Source organism: Hyperoodon ampullatus, assembly GCF_949752795.1.
Source record: "Hyperoodon ampullatus genome assembly, chromosome: 15".
Classification (NCBI taxonomy): domain Eukaryota; kingdom Metazoa; phylum Chordata; class Mammalia; order Artiodactyla; family Ziphiidae; genus Hyperoodon; species Hyperoodon ampullatus.
The window spans coordinates 30,072,174-30,088,654 of NC_136928.1; the positions used below are offsets into that span (position 1 = coordinate 30,072,174).

General features: G+C 45.7%; 1 protein-coding gene across 1 annotated transcript in view; it reads right to left on the bottom strand.

Moving 5' to 3' along the window:
- ANTXR1 (ANTXR cell adhesion molecule 1) overlaps positions 1–16,481 on the bottom strand; it is a gene marked incomplete at its 3' end in the record, with an annotated part of 253,466 nt that overhangs the window by 50,536 nt on the left and 186,449 nt on the right. Inside the window, exon 17 of the mRNA XM_079720921.1 lies at positions 4,509–4,589. Coding sequence (XP_079577047.1) covers positions 4,509–4,589 — 81 coding nt within the window. The remainder of the gene's footprint in view (positions 1–4,508; positions 4,590–16,481) is intronic.

Sequence of the window (16,481 nt, forward strand, 5' to 3'; positions counted from 1 at the left end):
TGTTCGATCCAGCAGATAGCTGCCTTCCTAATCCTAAGGAAACATTCATGAGTGTGCACAATGATTTGGCAACAAGCATACCGATTACAGCTTCATTTATAAAAATAAACACTTGGAAATAAATATCCAAAAAGAGAAGCTAGGCCGAAATATTATGTCACAGATTGACAAAGGAATATGACACAACCATTAAAATAATATTATATAACGATATGAATGGCATAGAAAGATTATTCCTCAAACATGGTTAAGTGATTAAAAATAGTTTATAAAAGGGGTGCATAATGTAATGACCAAGAAATGACCAAGTGAAAAAGCTCTCAGGGTCCTTTAAATCTCCTTCCTCAGACTGAACATTCCTAATTCCTTCCACCATTTTTCCTTGAATGGTGAGCAAACTTTCTAAAGTCAGAGTGGCCCTGGTGTGTAGGAAGCCTTGGGGAGCATCCTGGAAAATGCTCATGGGATACAGGTTCTAAATTCCAGACTTTCTTGGTAAGTCTCTGCGAATATGCCCTGCTTTGGCAACGCCCCCTTTAAAGCCCGGTCTGGACAGCAACTTTTTGTGTTTACAGGGATACTACAGGGACAATGAACAATCTTACCAAGGTGACAGTTCACTAGGTAGAGATGATGGGAAAGACATTCCAAGCAGAGAAACTAGAATATGCAAAGGCACAGAGACACAAAAGATTCTGGCATGTTCAGGGAATGGTGAGCAATTCTAGTTGGCTGGAAACCTATTTGGAGTGATGGGGGAACCTGGAGGTAGTAGCAGATGAAATGATAAGGGAAGCCTTTCTAAATCAAGCTAAGGATTTGGGTCTTCTTCCTAGTCTTTGCCAGTCTGAAGCCTTGGGATGTTACGCTGAGATCCGTGTTTTAGAAGGAGCACAACTGTGGCTATATACTGGAAGCCGGGGGATGGTTTAAGCAAAGGATACCATATGCTTAGTGAACTCTTTAAATTTTAGGATCGGATGTGTTGCTGGTTTGCTTTTTAAGTGGTTTATTCTGGTACTTTATTTATTTATTTATTTTTTTGCGGTACGCGGGCCTCTCACTGTTGTGGCCTCTCCCGTTGTGGAGCACAGGTTCTGGACGTGCAGGGTCAGCGGCCATGGCTCAAGGGCCCAGCCGCTCCGCAGCATGTGGGATCTTCCCGGACTGGGGCACGAACCTGTGTCCCCTGCATCGGCAGGCGAACTCTCAACCACTGCACCACCAGGGAAGCCCTGGTACTTTCTTTTTTATGATTGCTCAGGATCTCTTTGTGGGCTCCAACAAACAATAGGACTGTGAGCCCACCCCAGGCAGAAAGAGGAAGATGGATGGTGGTGGACAGAAAGCATTCATGTCTCCTGCCGTCATCCCATTCACGTTTTCCCTGACCCTGGGCTTGGACAGCTCCCAGGAGGTGGGCACCAATCCCAGGGAAGGATGTGGCTCTGGGCTCAGGCCTCCTGGAGCCCTCTGCTCTGCGGTGGAGGCTGGAAGCTCTCAGCTTTTCCAGCAGCCTCAGAGGCTCTACTGGTGAGCCCGTGTCTGCCTCTGTAGGGCTGGGGCAGGTTCACTGGGGGAAGGATGGAGCAGACAGGAACTGAGAAGGAAGAATTTCCAGGTTCCTGCGAGGTCAACACATGTTTGAAACAAATCAGAATGAGAATGTAATTAGGTGATGTTTGGTTTTGTTTTTGTTATTTTAAAGGAAAAATTCAGAACCTGTGACTCGTGTTCACGAGCTCATGCCTGGATGCAGTCATTTTGAGTTTATGGAAAATGTGGTCAGCCCCATAAATCAGTGCTGAAGAGTTCTTACAGAGTCATCCCCGTGCAAGGAAATCAGGCCTGTAGCGAGTCTCCTAAGATTATGCAAAACAATACAGAGTAAGCATGTAATAATAAGCTACAGTATAGTCTTCTTTACTCCTGGAATTCTTTCCTGAGTTGCCATGAGGAAGCTGTGAATTTCTGTTCCTACCTAATCTGTGACCTTTCTTGTGTAACTCCATGTGTACGTCTAGATGTCTGTGGCCGCCACCATGACCACAAGGACACAGTCCTCTGCAACTATTCTCGCATGTGTCTTAAACATTTTAGCAGGATTTCTATACAGAAAGCCCATTTAAAAGTAGGCTGAACAATCGTAACTTGCAACACTGCTGAGAATACAGTCAAATGTATCCTAACTCTCAGCCCATCTGTCCTTCACACCTATTATCTGGTGTGATTGGAAAATGAAAATTCAAGGAGGAATCGTATTTCTCAAAAGCACACAAAACATCTTCAAATGTGAAATACAAACTTTCGTTCAGAATTAGTAAATAATAGATTCAATCTAGGTGTGATTCACTAGAAGAAATTCCATCCATTTTCATTTCATTGTTGTTGGATTTATCCCATCAGCCTTTTGCCCTCAAACAGTTTTGGTTCTTCTGTCTTATCTACCATAATATTTCTCTCTATCCTTCCTCTTTCCTACACTCCCTTCTCTGCCTGACCCAGTTTAGAAATTTGTTTCTGCCAAACTGGTCAGCGGAGAATGGAATGTGAACAAATCTGAGTGATGTTTTTCAGTTGCTCTGAGAAGAGTGGGCTTGTTCACTGGACTAGCATGTTCTATCACAAAAAATAGTACTGCTGAACCCCAGTTTGGGTATCCTATTTTTTTTCTTTTTTTTTTTTTGCAGTACACGGGCCTCTCACTGCTGTGGCCTCTGTTGTGGAGCACAGGTTCTGGACGCACAGGCTCGGCGGCCATGGCTCACGGGCCCAGCCACTCCGCGGCATGTGGGATCTTCCCGGACCGGGGCACGAACCCGTGTCCCCTGCATCGGCAGGCGGACTCTCAACCACTGCGCCACCAGGGGAGCCCTATCCTATTTTTTTTGTAATCTGTTAGGTGAGTCTCATACAGGCTAAAAAAATTCTTAATTTTCCACAGAAACCGTATGTATAACTTATAAGGCCAAATACCACCCTGAGTACAAAGTTGATGGCCTAGGCTCATTTCTCTTAGCTGTAGAGTTTGTAATTTCAAATCTGCTATGGCCATGTGTTCTTGTTGACGTCCATAGACAAAATACAAATTCCACGTGTCATGAGGGCCAAGCTGGCCCAGCATTTATATGACCTGGGATGTTTTTTAATGTCATTCTTGCCTGTTGTCCCTGCCACAAACTGGAGCAGGAATAGCTAATTGGCTGCAGCCTGCACAGGCTATGAAACTTTAGACCGAATCCCCTCAGCCACAAGTCACTCATTGTCACTTGTCACCAGGTGCAAAGGAAGGGGGGCCTGCCTAACTGACTCTGCTCTCGTGTTTTATTAGCTGTGCCGTGTTGCAGAGTGGGCAGGGTAAAGATGTGGGTATATCTGACACACATCAATTGCAATATAGCTTGAATTTTTGCATCAACCCTTCACAGACAGTAGGAAAGCACAAAGTAAATAATCCTAATAAAATTTGCCCTGACTAAGCATTACTAAGTGTTCAAACATTAGGCCACATGCTTTACAAACATTACCTTCTCCAACCAGCCACACTGTGAAGTAGTTATTACCAACTACTTTATAAAGATGAAGTTCAGAGAGATCAAGTGACTTGCCTGGAGTTTTCCAGGCAGGAAGGAAGCAAGATTCAAACCCAACCCTACCTGGTTTGAAAGGAGCCCCACATTAGACACCTTGATTTTGCTTTTGGGTTCATGTGCTTGATTCCCAGAGCAGCGGATGCAAGATGCAGGTCGCGGGTAGTTGAGGGAGAATTTGGTCCCCAGCTTTGCTCTGTAGATTTTATGAAAGAGAGACTAACTCTTCCCGGAAGACACAGCAAGGGTGTGATTACAGCAGAGCTGAGGTTGTTTCCAGCATTGTTACTATCTGAACAGAACACAATATTCATCTTGTCTTGTCCTCTGTTTCCTCACTTACAAAATGAGGACTTTGGCTAGATGGTTTCTAAAGCCTCTGATGCCTCCTCCCTTTCTATCTCCTTCTAGTTGAGACATTTGAGCTTGGCCCTGACAGTTTCAGGGTAAACCCTCACCAGGGTGGAAGGTCCTCCTGTGATCCTGGACCAGTTCGGCCCAATGCCTGCTGGAAGGTGGGGGAGTTTTCTGTGGCCCCTATTCCGTCGCTCCATCCTGTGGCCCTGGCATCCTGCTTGTCACCACTGGCCAGTGTGGCTGAGGAGCAGCAGGCCTCTCCCTTGGAGCTACCTGAGTAAGAGAGCCAGTCCTGCTTTATTCACACCCTGTACCTGTAAACTCAGAAGCTCAAGTCCCAGGACATTAAAGCTAAGCTATTTCTGTCAAAATCCTTTTCAAAAAAGCAAGTTGAAACTCAAGGTCTTGGAAAAACCCAAGTTTTGAAAAGTAGTGTCTGATTTGTCACAACATGAAATCATAGCTGGATTCCTATATCTGGAGTTATTCAAGCTCAACAGTCAGAGAGAGAGAGAGAGTGCAAAAAGAACGCATGTGTGCGACACCATGAATGAATCCTACCGTGTCTCCTGGCTGTGGACGCATCACGGACACACGATCGTAGCCTTTCCTCAGTAGCACCCACAGGGCATCAAGTTTTCCCTGAAATAAAACAAATGCACCAAGATTACATCTGAAACCAGACCAGGGGCCAGCACAGACAGGCAGAAACTTCCATGCTTCTTAAGTCATGGGAACCACACTTCACCGGCAATGCAGCTGCCATAGGATGTGACTCTCTAGTCCCTAAGTTCAAATGTGGGCCTCAGGAATGGAGGAGGAGGAGAGACACATCCCAGAGGACCCTGATGCTCACGCAGGAGACATCTGCAAGTTTAGGGCAGCCTCAGATTTGCAGACATGGAGGATTCATTCAGGCTCTCAGCTTTTGCCCTCATCATATTCCCAGGCAACTCCTCACACCGCAAGTCAATCTTTTCAACTTGCACTAAAGTTTTTTCTTCCCACTTAGTGTCCAGAGTTTACAAATGAAACAATGAGGACAGATTCAAGCAGGAAAGTGACTAAATAGAAGCGTGGACAGGGTGAGACCAATGAAAGGCCCCTGGGGCACAGATCCACGGTTGTCCCTACGGTGGGCTCTGGAATCTCAGGCTCGACGGACAAATGACCAAAGATCACGGATCACCACAAATCACAATCCCCTTTGGAGTTGTAGGTGATTGGTTGAATCTGGAAGGAGTGAGCCTATGAGTGCTAAAGTTTTCACAGTATGTGGCAGAGGCAGTCTAACGTTCTAGTTCCCTAGACATGCTGAGCAGAGGCTGGTTTCTGCCACTGCAAACACTAACAGAAAAAAAAAAGACATTTATTTAGCTTTGCTCTTATTATTATTACTATTTTTTAATTTTTTGGCTGCGTTGGGTCTTCGTTGCTGTGCGCGGGCTTTCTCTAGTTGCCAAGAACGGGGGCTATTCTTCATTGTGGTGCCCGGGCTTCTCGTTGTGGTGGCTTCTCTTGTTGCAGAGCACGGGCTCTAGGGGTGCAGGCTTCAGTAGTTGTGGCACGTAGGCTCAGTAGTTGTGGCTCGCGGGCTCTAGAGCGCAGGCTCAGTAATTGTGGTGCACGGGCTTAGTTGCTCCACGGCATGTGGGATCTTCCTGGACCAGGGATCAAACCCGTGTCCCCTGCACTGGCAGGCGGATTCTTAACAACTGTGCCACCAGGGAAATCCCAGCTTTGCTCTTATTATTAGCCCTGGTTGGTGACTCCATCAACAGGCAGCAGTCACCTTTATTTTGTCTTATTTCCCTTCATCACGCTTGTGGTGACCAGGACAATCTGCTCCCTTCTTCCTCCAAAGATGACATCCTAGTCTCTAGAGCCTGTGAATATGTTCCCTTTCATTGCAAAAAGGGCTCTTCAGATGTGATTCAGTTAAGGATCTGGAGGTGGGGACATGATTCTGGATCATCGGGTGGACCCTGTCTAACCATATGGGTCTTTAACAGAGGGAGGTAGGAGGGTCAGAGTCAGAGAAGGAGATGGGGCGACAGAAGCAGAGTGAATGTGATCCCATGTGAGAAGGAGTCAACCCACTGTTGTTAGCTTTGGGGAGGAGAGGGGGCCATAAGCCAAAGAGTGTGGGCAGCTTCTGGAATCTGGAAAAGACATGGAGATGGAGTCTCTCCTAGGGCCTCCAGCAGGAATGGAGCCCTGGCCTCACCTTGGTTTTAGCCCAGTGTGACCCATTTTGGGCTTCTGACCTCCAGAACTATAAGATAATACATTTGTGTGGTCTTAAGCCACTAAGTTAGTGGTAATTTGTTATAGCAACAATACAAAACCAATACAGGCCTTATCACTCCCTGACATAGTTTATGTTTATTTGCTTAATGTCTGTCTCTGCCATCTGGAATGTGAACTCCACGAAAGCAGAGGTGCCACTGGTTTCGTTAACTGCTGTATGCCCAGCCCTTAGAACAGCTTCTGGTGCTCAGTGAATATTTGTTGGACGAATGAATGCATTCAGTGCTACTAAGTGCTGGGCTAGGTGCTTTTCTATGTGTCTGCTCATTTCATTCTCCCAGCAATTCCAAAGGGTTATGGAGAGGGAATCAGAGAGATCACTAACTTGCCCAAAGGCACACAGTGTGTAAACTGGAGAGGTGTGATTGGACCCCACTCCATGTCTGTCTAATTCCAAAGCTCATAAACTTTCTTTCTTAAAATATATTTTTTTAATTGCATTGATTATTTTTTAAATTGAAGTGTTGTTGATTTACAATGTTGTGTTAATTTCTACTGTACAGCAAAGTGATTCAGTTATACATATATATACATTCTTTTTTAAAAATATTCTTTTCCATTATGGTTTATCACAGGATATTGAATATAGTTCCCTGTGCAAAGCTCGTATACTTTCTATTATACCAATTGCAGGTTCTTGCCTGTGCAGATCCTTTAGAACAGGGTTTCTAAACTGTGGATTGCAACTCTTCAAGCCCTCATGAAAAAATTTTGTGTATGAGGACCAGAATTTTTAACAAATAAAATAAAATAGGAGAGAAAATATTTGAGTTAAGGTCAAATGGTGAGGATAAGTATGCATGGGTGTGTGTATGAGGAGTGTGTGAAGTGAATGCACACTTGTGCACGCATAAGCATATACTGGGCCAACATGTATTTCCTGTTGGGGTCTCAGTCGGGCATGTTTGAAAATGCTGATCTGGAAGAGGTCTTTGAAGGATAATGCTGAAAGGCTGCCAGAGTCTAGAAACTTCAAGTTCCTTGCCACAAAGCTTTCGTAGTGGCAGCATCCATTTAAGAATGCCAACTCGAAGACTTGGTGTTTTGGAACTATTTTTGGGTGGGTTTTCTTTAGATACAAAAAATGTGCTTTTGAACCTTTATCAACTCTGTTGCTCGAATTCTTGTGGATTCAACTTTGTCTTGCTAAGTGTAATGTTTCTCATCTCTCTTGGCCAAGTATTTACAAAAACCTCTAAAAATATTTTGAAATGACTTTAGAATGCTGGAAGGACCGCTGCTGGGTTCAGCATGGTTTTCTGCATTAAACCATTTCAAGCATCAGTTAAATGTTTTCCTTTAAGGTTCTTTGGGATAAGCATTTATATTTCAGGATATAACCAGGTGGATTTCCTGGAAGATTGCCTCTTTTTCTTTTTCTTTCCCTTTTTTGGGGGGACTCCGGGTATTTGGCTTCGTAAATCATCCCACCCTCAGTGTTCTGTACACTGATCACTCAACTCCTTGACAGATGAGGATCAATGAGATGGGGCTGAAAGAAAAAGTAGCTGTTGAGGAAGTGTATTAATAACTCAGCAGAAATCTAATGCTCCATGCAGGGCAAAGGGGCAGAAACCACCTAGATGTGTAACACCAGGAGAAAGCGTTGTGTTTCTTTGAGGCAACAGATCATAGAATGATATTTAAGCACAAAATGACTGGATTCAGACTGTTTGTATTCTGGGGCTTCCCCTCACCAGCTGTGCTGCAGCCTCGGACAAGCTGTTTCATGTCCTTAAGCCTTGCCTTTCTCATCTTTAAAAAAAGAGAGAATAATCCTGTCTACCCTATAGATTTGTTAAAAGGCTTACAATTAGATATTGAAGTAAGATACTTGTCTCGTACAAAGTATTCATTCAGTCTTATCAACGATGGGGTAAAGTCATTAAAATGAAAAGTTGGGAGTCTCTGTAGAAAGATGGAAACGAATGCACTGCGGAGTGTAAGGATCCAATAACTTGAACTTTACAAGCATGGATCTACCTGTCCTTCGTTTGGTGCTCCTACAACTCCATTCCCCCCTTTTCCTCTGGCTTCTGTGACAGTGTTTGATGACCCCAACACTCCACCAAAGCTGCTTCGCTAAGGCTGCCCACAGCATCCCGGCTACCAAATGCCTTGGCCACCTGTGCCCTGATTTTACTCGATTCTTTACAGTGATCAGGGGCTCTGGGCCTCTCCCTTCCTCACGCTCCCTTGGTTCAGCCTTCTCCTTCCTTTTCAGCCTCCTCTGCTCCTCCCCTCTGCTTACACAAGAGGTGGTGGGGTCCCCTTGCTGTCCCCCGTCTTCTAGTCTCACCCCCAGGCTGAATGCTCACTTTTTTCTTTTTGCGGTACACGGGCCTCTCACTGTTGTGGCCTCTCCCGTTGTGGAGCACAGGCTCCGGACGTGCAGGCCCAGCGGCCATGGCTCAAGGGCCCAGCCACTCCGCGGCACGTGGGATCTTCCCGGACCGGGGCACGAACCCGTGTCCCCTGCATCGGCAGGCAGACTCTCAACCACTGCGCCACCAGGGAAGCCCTGAATGCTCACTTTGACTACTCTCACCTGGTCCCATGGGTCAAACTTCCACCTGTCTGCCCATGGCTCACACATTCTATCTTCAGCTTAGTCCTCTCTTGAGCTCCAGATCCAAATACCCAACAAATCTTAGTTGTAGTGTAAATGTATCACAGGTATAAAAAAAACCAAACATCACATACTGAGCAATTTTTCCCCAACCTGCTGCTCTCTTTGCGTACCCTGCCTTGGTCCATGGCACCACTGACATCCAGACGGGCAAGGCGGACACCAGAGAAACATTCTCACCTCCTCTCCCTCTGCCACCCCTTCATATCCAGCTTCGACCACGTCTCTCGAATGTTCTCTCTGTCACAGCCCCCCTGTCACCTCTTCCTGTCCAGCCCTGTCTCACTGTCTCCACGGCTACTGCCTTGGCCTAGGCCCTCATCATCTGTCGCTCATCCTGAGAATAGTTTCCTGATCGGTCTTTTACCTCCAGGCTCCCAGTCCTTTCTACTACTTGATTAATAACAGATTTCATGGCTAGCTGGAATGGATGCTTTGCTATTAATAAAATAAACCAAGAGACATCTTATTAGCAGTGTGAATTTAGGCAAGTTACCTAACCTCTCTGTGCCTTGGTTTTGCCATCTGTAAAACAGGAGGAGGAGTAGCAGTTTCTAATTTTGAGGGTGGTGGTGAGAAATGAAGGAGTGAGTGCAGGAAAGGCCCTTGGGACTGTGCCTGACTTGTGGTACACACTTCACCCAGGTTAACCCTTCATGCAGGTGAGCTGCTATCATGAATTGTCCTGGCCAAGGTGAGACCAGATAGTTCTGGTTGTACCCTCAGTGTTCTGAGTTCAGAATGTCCCACAAATAAACCTGAAGTCCCCATTCTGTGTGGCACAGAAAATGACCTTGGTAATCTACGCATCCTATACCTCTTTCTACGCCTATGCCAGGTAGCTTTTTATGCAAGAAGAGCTGAAGTAAGCTTTAGAATAAGAGTGTTTATAACCAAGAAGAGGATAAACATAACTCAAAAGTCAAACAGAAGTGCACAACAAAGGCCCCTATGTTTAATTTTCTGAGAGGAGGCAAAAGCCCATCATTTCAAGACAGTAGCTACTGGGCTTATTAATAACATCCCTTTAGGGACACAAGAGCCTCAGGGGATTCTTCCAAGCAGTCCCCAGGCTTTACCCACTCCTCCTGGGGGGAGGCTTTGAGTTGACTCCACTATTTCTCTCAGATCTGAGTGTCCCGAATGCATGCGTCTCTCTTCAAGGTGCATGTCAAGACACTGGTCCTCACTCCCGAAGAGAAATGCTTCTGTGAAGCTCAAAGATTTCCTACCATCCTGGGAACCCTCCACCAGAGTGCATTAGCTGATATTTACATCTACCTTTCTTTCATATGAAATTGACACACTTTGACTATAACATGAGAAATGTACCAATTCCAGGCTCCCAAACTCTACCTCAGCCTCAGACAATCAATACCTTTCATACCACAAAGGCTGGCAAACTGGGAGTTCTATGTCAATGCTCGCTTTTGTTTCTTCCTAAACAAGAAGACTGTGCCAGGGAGGTTTGTGAGGCCCAACACTCAAAGCATCTTGGTGCATGGGTTTTGTGGCTGGGTTTCTTCTTTCTTTCTTTTTTTTGCGGCGGGGGGGATGGAGGGCCAGGCAGCAGCTGTGTCTTCTCTTCTGGTTTGTCTGCCTCAGCTATTTGGAAGTTAGTCAGAGGTTGAGAATTTTGAGGGTAGTTCAACTTAGAGGGCTGTTAGAGACTAACACTATTTTTTTTTTTTTTTTTGCGGTTCACGAGCCTCTCACTGTTGTGGCCTCTCCCGTTGCAGAGCACAGGCTCCGGACGCGCAGGATCAGCGGCCATGGCTCACGGGCCCAGCTGCTCCGCGGCATGTGGGATCTTCCCGGACCGGGGCACGAACCCGTGTCCCCTGCATCGGCAGGCGGACTCTCAACCAGTGCGCCACCAGGGAAGCCCTAACACTAATTTTTTTACACCTTAAAATATATGGTAAATATCATGACCCATGCTTCCCTTTAAATGAAATAAATTAATGCATAAGTTGGAAACTTTCCTTACACACACACACACACACACACACACACACAAAATCACTCATGGTTAATTTTTTTTCTCTTTTTTCTTTTGGTCTCTGTTTAAAACATGTTTGGAACCATTCTAAAAAGTAGCCGGGGAGGGACAAAAAAAGTTTGTTGAACATCAACAGCACATCTGACAGCATTTAAGGCTTCAGTGTGTCTTATTAGGCTACATATAGCTTCATTCAGTACCATTTCACCACTGAATGCTGCTTGATTGCAAGGCTGAGGTGCTTAAGGCCAGGGATGACAGGTTCACCTTAAAGAAAATGAACAGAAGACCACCCGCTCCCTGGCACTGCAAGCAGCACAGGCCGGTCCGCCATGCCAGCCAGGTTCTGGCTTTTGTCCTTCAGCTGTCATTTCTGTCATTGCCAGTCACATGGAGGAGCTACTGGAAAAGGAGAAAAATCATTTCTCTGAAGGCTGCAAGCCTTCCAGCAAACCTGAAAACAGTCGTGGTTTTAATCTTTCTGGTGGTCATACATCTGGGCATTACTTAACTCGCCTGAAACGGTCAGTCCCAATTTAACGAGAAGCACGGGATTGCTGTAAAGCCAGGGGGTGAAAACTGAGCAAAGAAAAATTCAGGCCAAATATTGGAAAATTTCTTGATCATGAGCCTGGAATGAGGAAAGGGTGAAGTGTGGTCAGTGTGGTCAGTGCCTTAAATTAGCCTGGGCGACGGTGGGGAGCAGCCCATTGCGGACTCTTTATCCCAGTGAGTTCCTGCGGGATGTGCTTAGGCAATGCGCTTCCCTGCTTCTCAAATCTATTTCCTGAAATGTACGAAAAAGCGAGTCAAATGCAACCCGTTCAAAGGTGTACATGATTCTGACCACCTTCATTGGGGAACCAGGACTCTTCCCAGTACCCCCTGAAAGTTTTGCGCTGGGTGGAGGTGTTCTCCCTGTTTATAGTGGGGCAGGTTATCCTCCATGAGTTGCCTGCCGCTATCCACTCTCTGTGTTTCTCTGCCTTCCTTGCTCCATGCCTTGGAAGCCTGACCTCTACAGATGGCATCATCTAGCTTCCCTTTGGTTTGGCCAACAGGTGGCATCAGAGGGAGACGAGAGTCGACAGATGATTGGATAAAGATGTGGTACCATGGAGTCTTCCTCAGCCATGAAAAAGAATGAAATAATGCCATTGGCAGCAACATGGATGGACCTAGGGATTATCATACTAAGTGAAATCAGCCAGAGAAAGACAAATATCATATGATATCGCTATATGTGGAATTAAAAAAATGATACAGATGAACTTATTTACAAAACAGAAATAGACCCACAAACATAGACAACGAACTTACGGTTACCAAAGGGGAAAGGTGGAGGGGGGCAGGGATAAATTCATAGTTTGGGATGAACAGATACAGAGCACTGTATATAAAACAGAAAACCAACAAGGATCTACTGTACGGCACAGGGAACTATACTCAATACTCTGTAATAACCTATAAGGGAAAAGAATCTGAAAAAGAATATATATATGCATAGTAGAATCACTTTGCTGTACAGCAGAAACTGACACAACATTGTAAATCAGCTAAACTTCAATTTAAAAAAGAAGGAGGTAAAAGGGCAAGATGAGGGGCAGTTGGTGCTTGCTCCTTCTGCTCCCTTCCTGAGCCCTGCCTTCATTGGTGGCTGCATTCTTTTTAAAAATTCTTTCTTTCTTTCTTTCTTTATGCCCTGCCTTCACTGGTGGCTGCATTCTTATTTATCTATCTATCTATCTATCTATCTATTTATTTATTTATCTATTTATTGGCCATGCCCTGCCACTTGCAGGATCTTAGTTCTCTGACCAGGGGTCGAACCCGCGCCCCCTGCAGTGGAAACATGGAGTCCTAACCACTGGACTGCCAGGGAAATCCCTAGACTCACGTCAGATTGCCTGATTTGAATTCGAGCTGCCATTTGTGTGTCCTCGGGCAAGTGACTGACACCTCTCTATGCTTCGGTTTCTTCATCTGTAAAATGGAGATAATACCTCACAGGGTTGTTGTGAGGATTAAATGACTCAACACACATAATATGCAAGGAGGAGTGGGTGGCTGCATTCTTACAGGGGCGGGGTCTGCAAACATTTTCTGTACAGAGCCAGTGGGTAAATATCTTAGGCTTTGTAGGTCAAGAGGCAAACTCCAGGCTATTATGTAGGTGCTGATATAATCATTTAAAAATACAAAAGGCCATTCTTAACTTGTGGGCCATATGAAAACATGGATCAGGGTAGATTTAGATAGCTGACCCTCTCTGTGACCACAGCTCCCACTGGGTGGCCTCTTCTCCGGAGCTGCAGCTCTCACTGGTTCCAGTGACACCCTCCCGCCTCCTTGCTCTTCAGGCCTATAGAGATGTAACAGCTCTCACTGTTGCTGGTCCCTGGGTGCCTCACCATTGCAACGAAGAGTAGTCCCCGCTCTCTTAACCCTTCCCCGATCTGTGTGATTTCAACCCTCCTGAGGGTGCCTTCTGTTTCCTGCCAGGACCGTGACAAATCCGGTGAGAGGGTTCAGGAAAGGGAAGCAGAGTTTACGGCACAGCATGAAGCTGAATGTTTTGCCCAAGGCCTAGTGAATGTGTATAGACATTGTGGCTAGAATGTGGCTCATCGTGGACCATGCATTGGGTTAAACAGTGTGAAGGCTGAAGTTCTGGTAGCAAGGCCGTTCTTTTTCTGGACCAACAGTGTACATTATGACTCCGGAATTCCTTTCTGTGCTTCTACTCTCAAACTTCCTTGCTCTCGCCCTTCCCTCGTCCACCTGTCCAGGTACACATAAGATGACCTCTTTTGCTCTCCTTTCCTCAAAGAGATGGCAAGAACAGTGTCACCTTCTTTGGATCGAGAGTACCTAAGTGATTTGTGTGGGTCACAGGAGAAAGTCTATCTGGCTTGATGCTCTGGGAGTTGTTTCATAATTACGTCCCGTGTGTCTCTTTAACAACAGATGGTGGAATCCCTACTCCGTGCCAGGTACACTGCTGTTTCTGGGTGATTCAAAGTTGAGTTAAGCATAATTGGTGCCTTCCGGGGGGTCAAATCTGGTGGAGGGAAGACTCATAAACAGGAGCAGTTACACAAAAGAGCTATGGTACAATGAGTGTGCTAAGTAAGCCTTGGTGTGAGCTGCCCCAGCAGCAGGAGGACCATTCACACTTCTTCTTGTCCTGACAAGGGAGTCCTACTGACGCTTAGCAAGCCCACCAGCATCACCAGTTTTTTCCATCTGGCTTTTCTGGTGATTCCTTGACACTCAGTTTTCCAACACTTAACATTAATCCAGCAGCTGTGTTTGTGGGAACAATAGGCCCGTGTGAAACCTAACATGGTCCCCTGGCTGAGACTTCTGACAAATCTCTGAGGCATGATTGTGGCCACTTTGCCATGCACCACAGTTCCCGCCCTCAGGGAGCCTCCTCTGGAAGGCTGGCTGGAACCTTGGGTGACAACTGATTAACTGGACTTGCTAAAATCCAGGTCACTGGGCCCAACCCCCAAAGTTGCCTATTTGGTAGATCTGGGTTGGGGCCTGAGAATGTTCATTTCTACCGAGTTCCTGGGGGATGCTGATGTTGCTGCTCCAGGCACCACACTTTGAGAAGCAGCACACACACACACGACATGCACACAAACACACACATATACATGCACAAACACACACACACACACACAATGACCAAGGCTGAAGAGCAGGGGCTGTGGAGAGGGCGATAACTGGGGCAAGGACAAGAGAGGGGTCTCACTTAGGGAGTTTGGATGAGAAATTTGAAAAGGGAGCCGTTGGGGAAAAAAGGAGTTTCACATGATGAGGAAAAGTGGGCAGGTTTTGAAGGCCAGAGAGCCTTTGAAAGCCTATCGTGAGACTGAATCATTAGGTTTGAGACATCAGGCCTGGGAATTTGTATTTTTAAAGCTCTCCCAGGTGATTCTGATTCTCAGCCAAGTTGGAGACCCTCCATACACTCAATAGCCAGCAGTACCTGGCACAGAGTAGGTGCACAACAAATACTCAGTTGAACTGGATCTAATTCCAAGTGTGTGTTGGGAGTGTTTTGAGATTTCTAAATCTAGTTGTCCATATCCTCATTTATTTCGTAAAACTCAGTCCTAAACCACTAGTTAACAGATGAATAACATGCTCTCAAGCAGAAATTGAATTCTTCAAATAGAATGAATGTTCTCTCAATGTCCAAGATTACAGACATGAAAACCTGGCTCTTACCAAATATGTTGTATTAGTCACGAGGTACAGATTCCTGAAAACAACATAATAGAAAATCCCCTTTCGTCTTCGTCTCTGAGATTCTACTTGGCTCCTTCCTGTCTGCACATGTATGCACGCCACTGCATGTTCCACATTAGAAAATAATTAGAAGCAAACAGCTGTTAGTCAAGCAAACCACATTTTGCCTACATTTTTCCAGAGTTCAACCCATTTCCCTGGGGGGAGGGGTGGCTTATCTACAGAATCTCACCACGTTAAACACGTCAAACCAAAATGGAAATGCACGGCGATTAGTCTGAGCGTGAGGTAGCTCTGCAGAGCAGAGACAACTACTAAGAAAGTTTCCCTCCACTGTTTAAAATGGTTATTTCTTTTGATTTCATGGCAGAAAGTCTGCTCTAAAATTAGCAAATATCTCAGCGAATGATGGGTGTTATTTTTGTTGTCACTGGAAGAAGGGTAAAGCTGTGTGTGTGTGTGTGTGTGTGTATGGGGTGGTGATGAGAGCTGGTTCTTATATTGAATCTTTCGCTGAGTCCTTGGACTTGGCATAGTTCTGTCTGCAGCACAGAACTAGAGGCCGTAGACCTGAGATGGAGCCTTGGGCTCCAGACCTGGGCAGAGGAAGGACTCTAGCATCTCAGTTTTCCATGGCAGGAAACGAGGGAATGGGGACAGATTATGTCAGTCTGTTTAGCTACGACTTCCTAGTGCTCTCTGACAACTGGCTTAGTGTAGATGCTTATGGGCAAGACCACAGAGCAAGGGTTTTGGATGAATCACATGAATTCAAAGATACCTGCACCCAACAGGAAGAGAAAAGAGGACTTTAGGAAGCATTAACTGCCTCCTATGACTTAAATTTCCCAATAAGTCAAAGAGGGTTTTAGTTAAGCCCTGGAGCTGTGGGGGGAAGAGAGATACTGGAGAAATAAGGCATTTTGCTCACAGCCAGGAAGAGTGAGTATCAGATCTATGGCCAACACAGTCCACTAGCGTGTCCTGATACACCAGCGCGTGGCTTGAATAAAGGGAGATGGGCTTATGTTATGGCAAAAGGAACAGAGATTAGGCATTAAGGAGAATCCTGCCATTGTTGTTAGACTATGGAATTTCCTACCAGTGAAGTTACCAGATGTTACTGTAATTTATAATGATCCTCTGGGGTTACTGCCCAAGTCACTTTCTCCTAGTGCACTCTCATTCCACCACTTTGCCATGGTGATTTTAAAAAGCCCAGCTCCCATTCCTGGGCGTATATCCAGAAAAGACAAAAACATAACATGCACCCCAATGTTCATAGCAGCACTATTTACAATAGCCAAGACAGGGAAGCAACCTAAAGGCC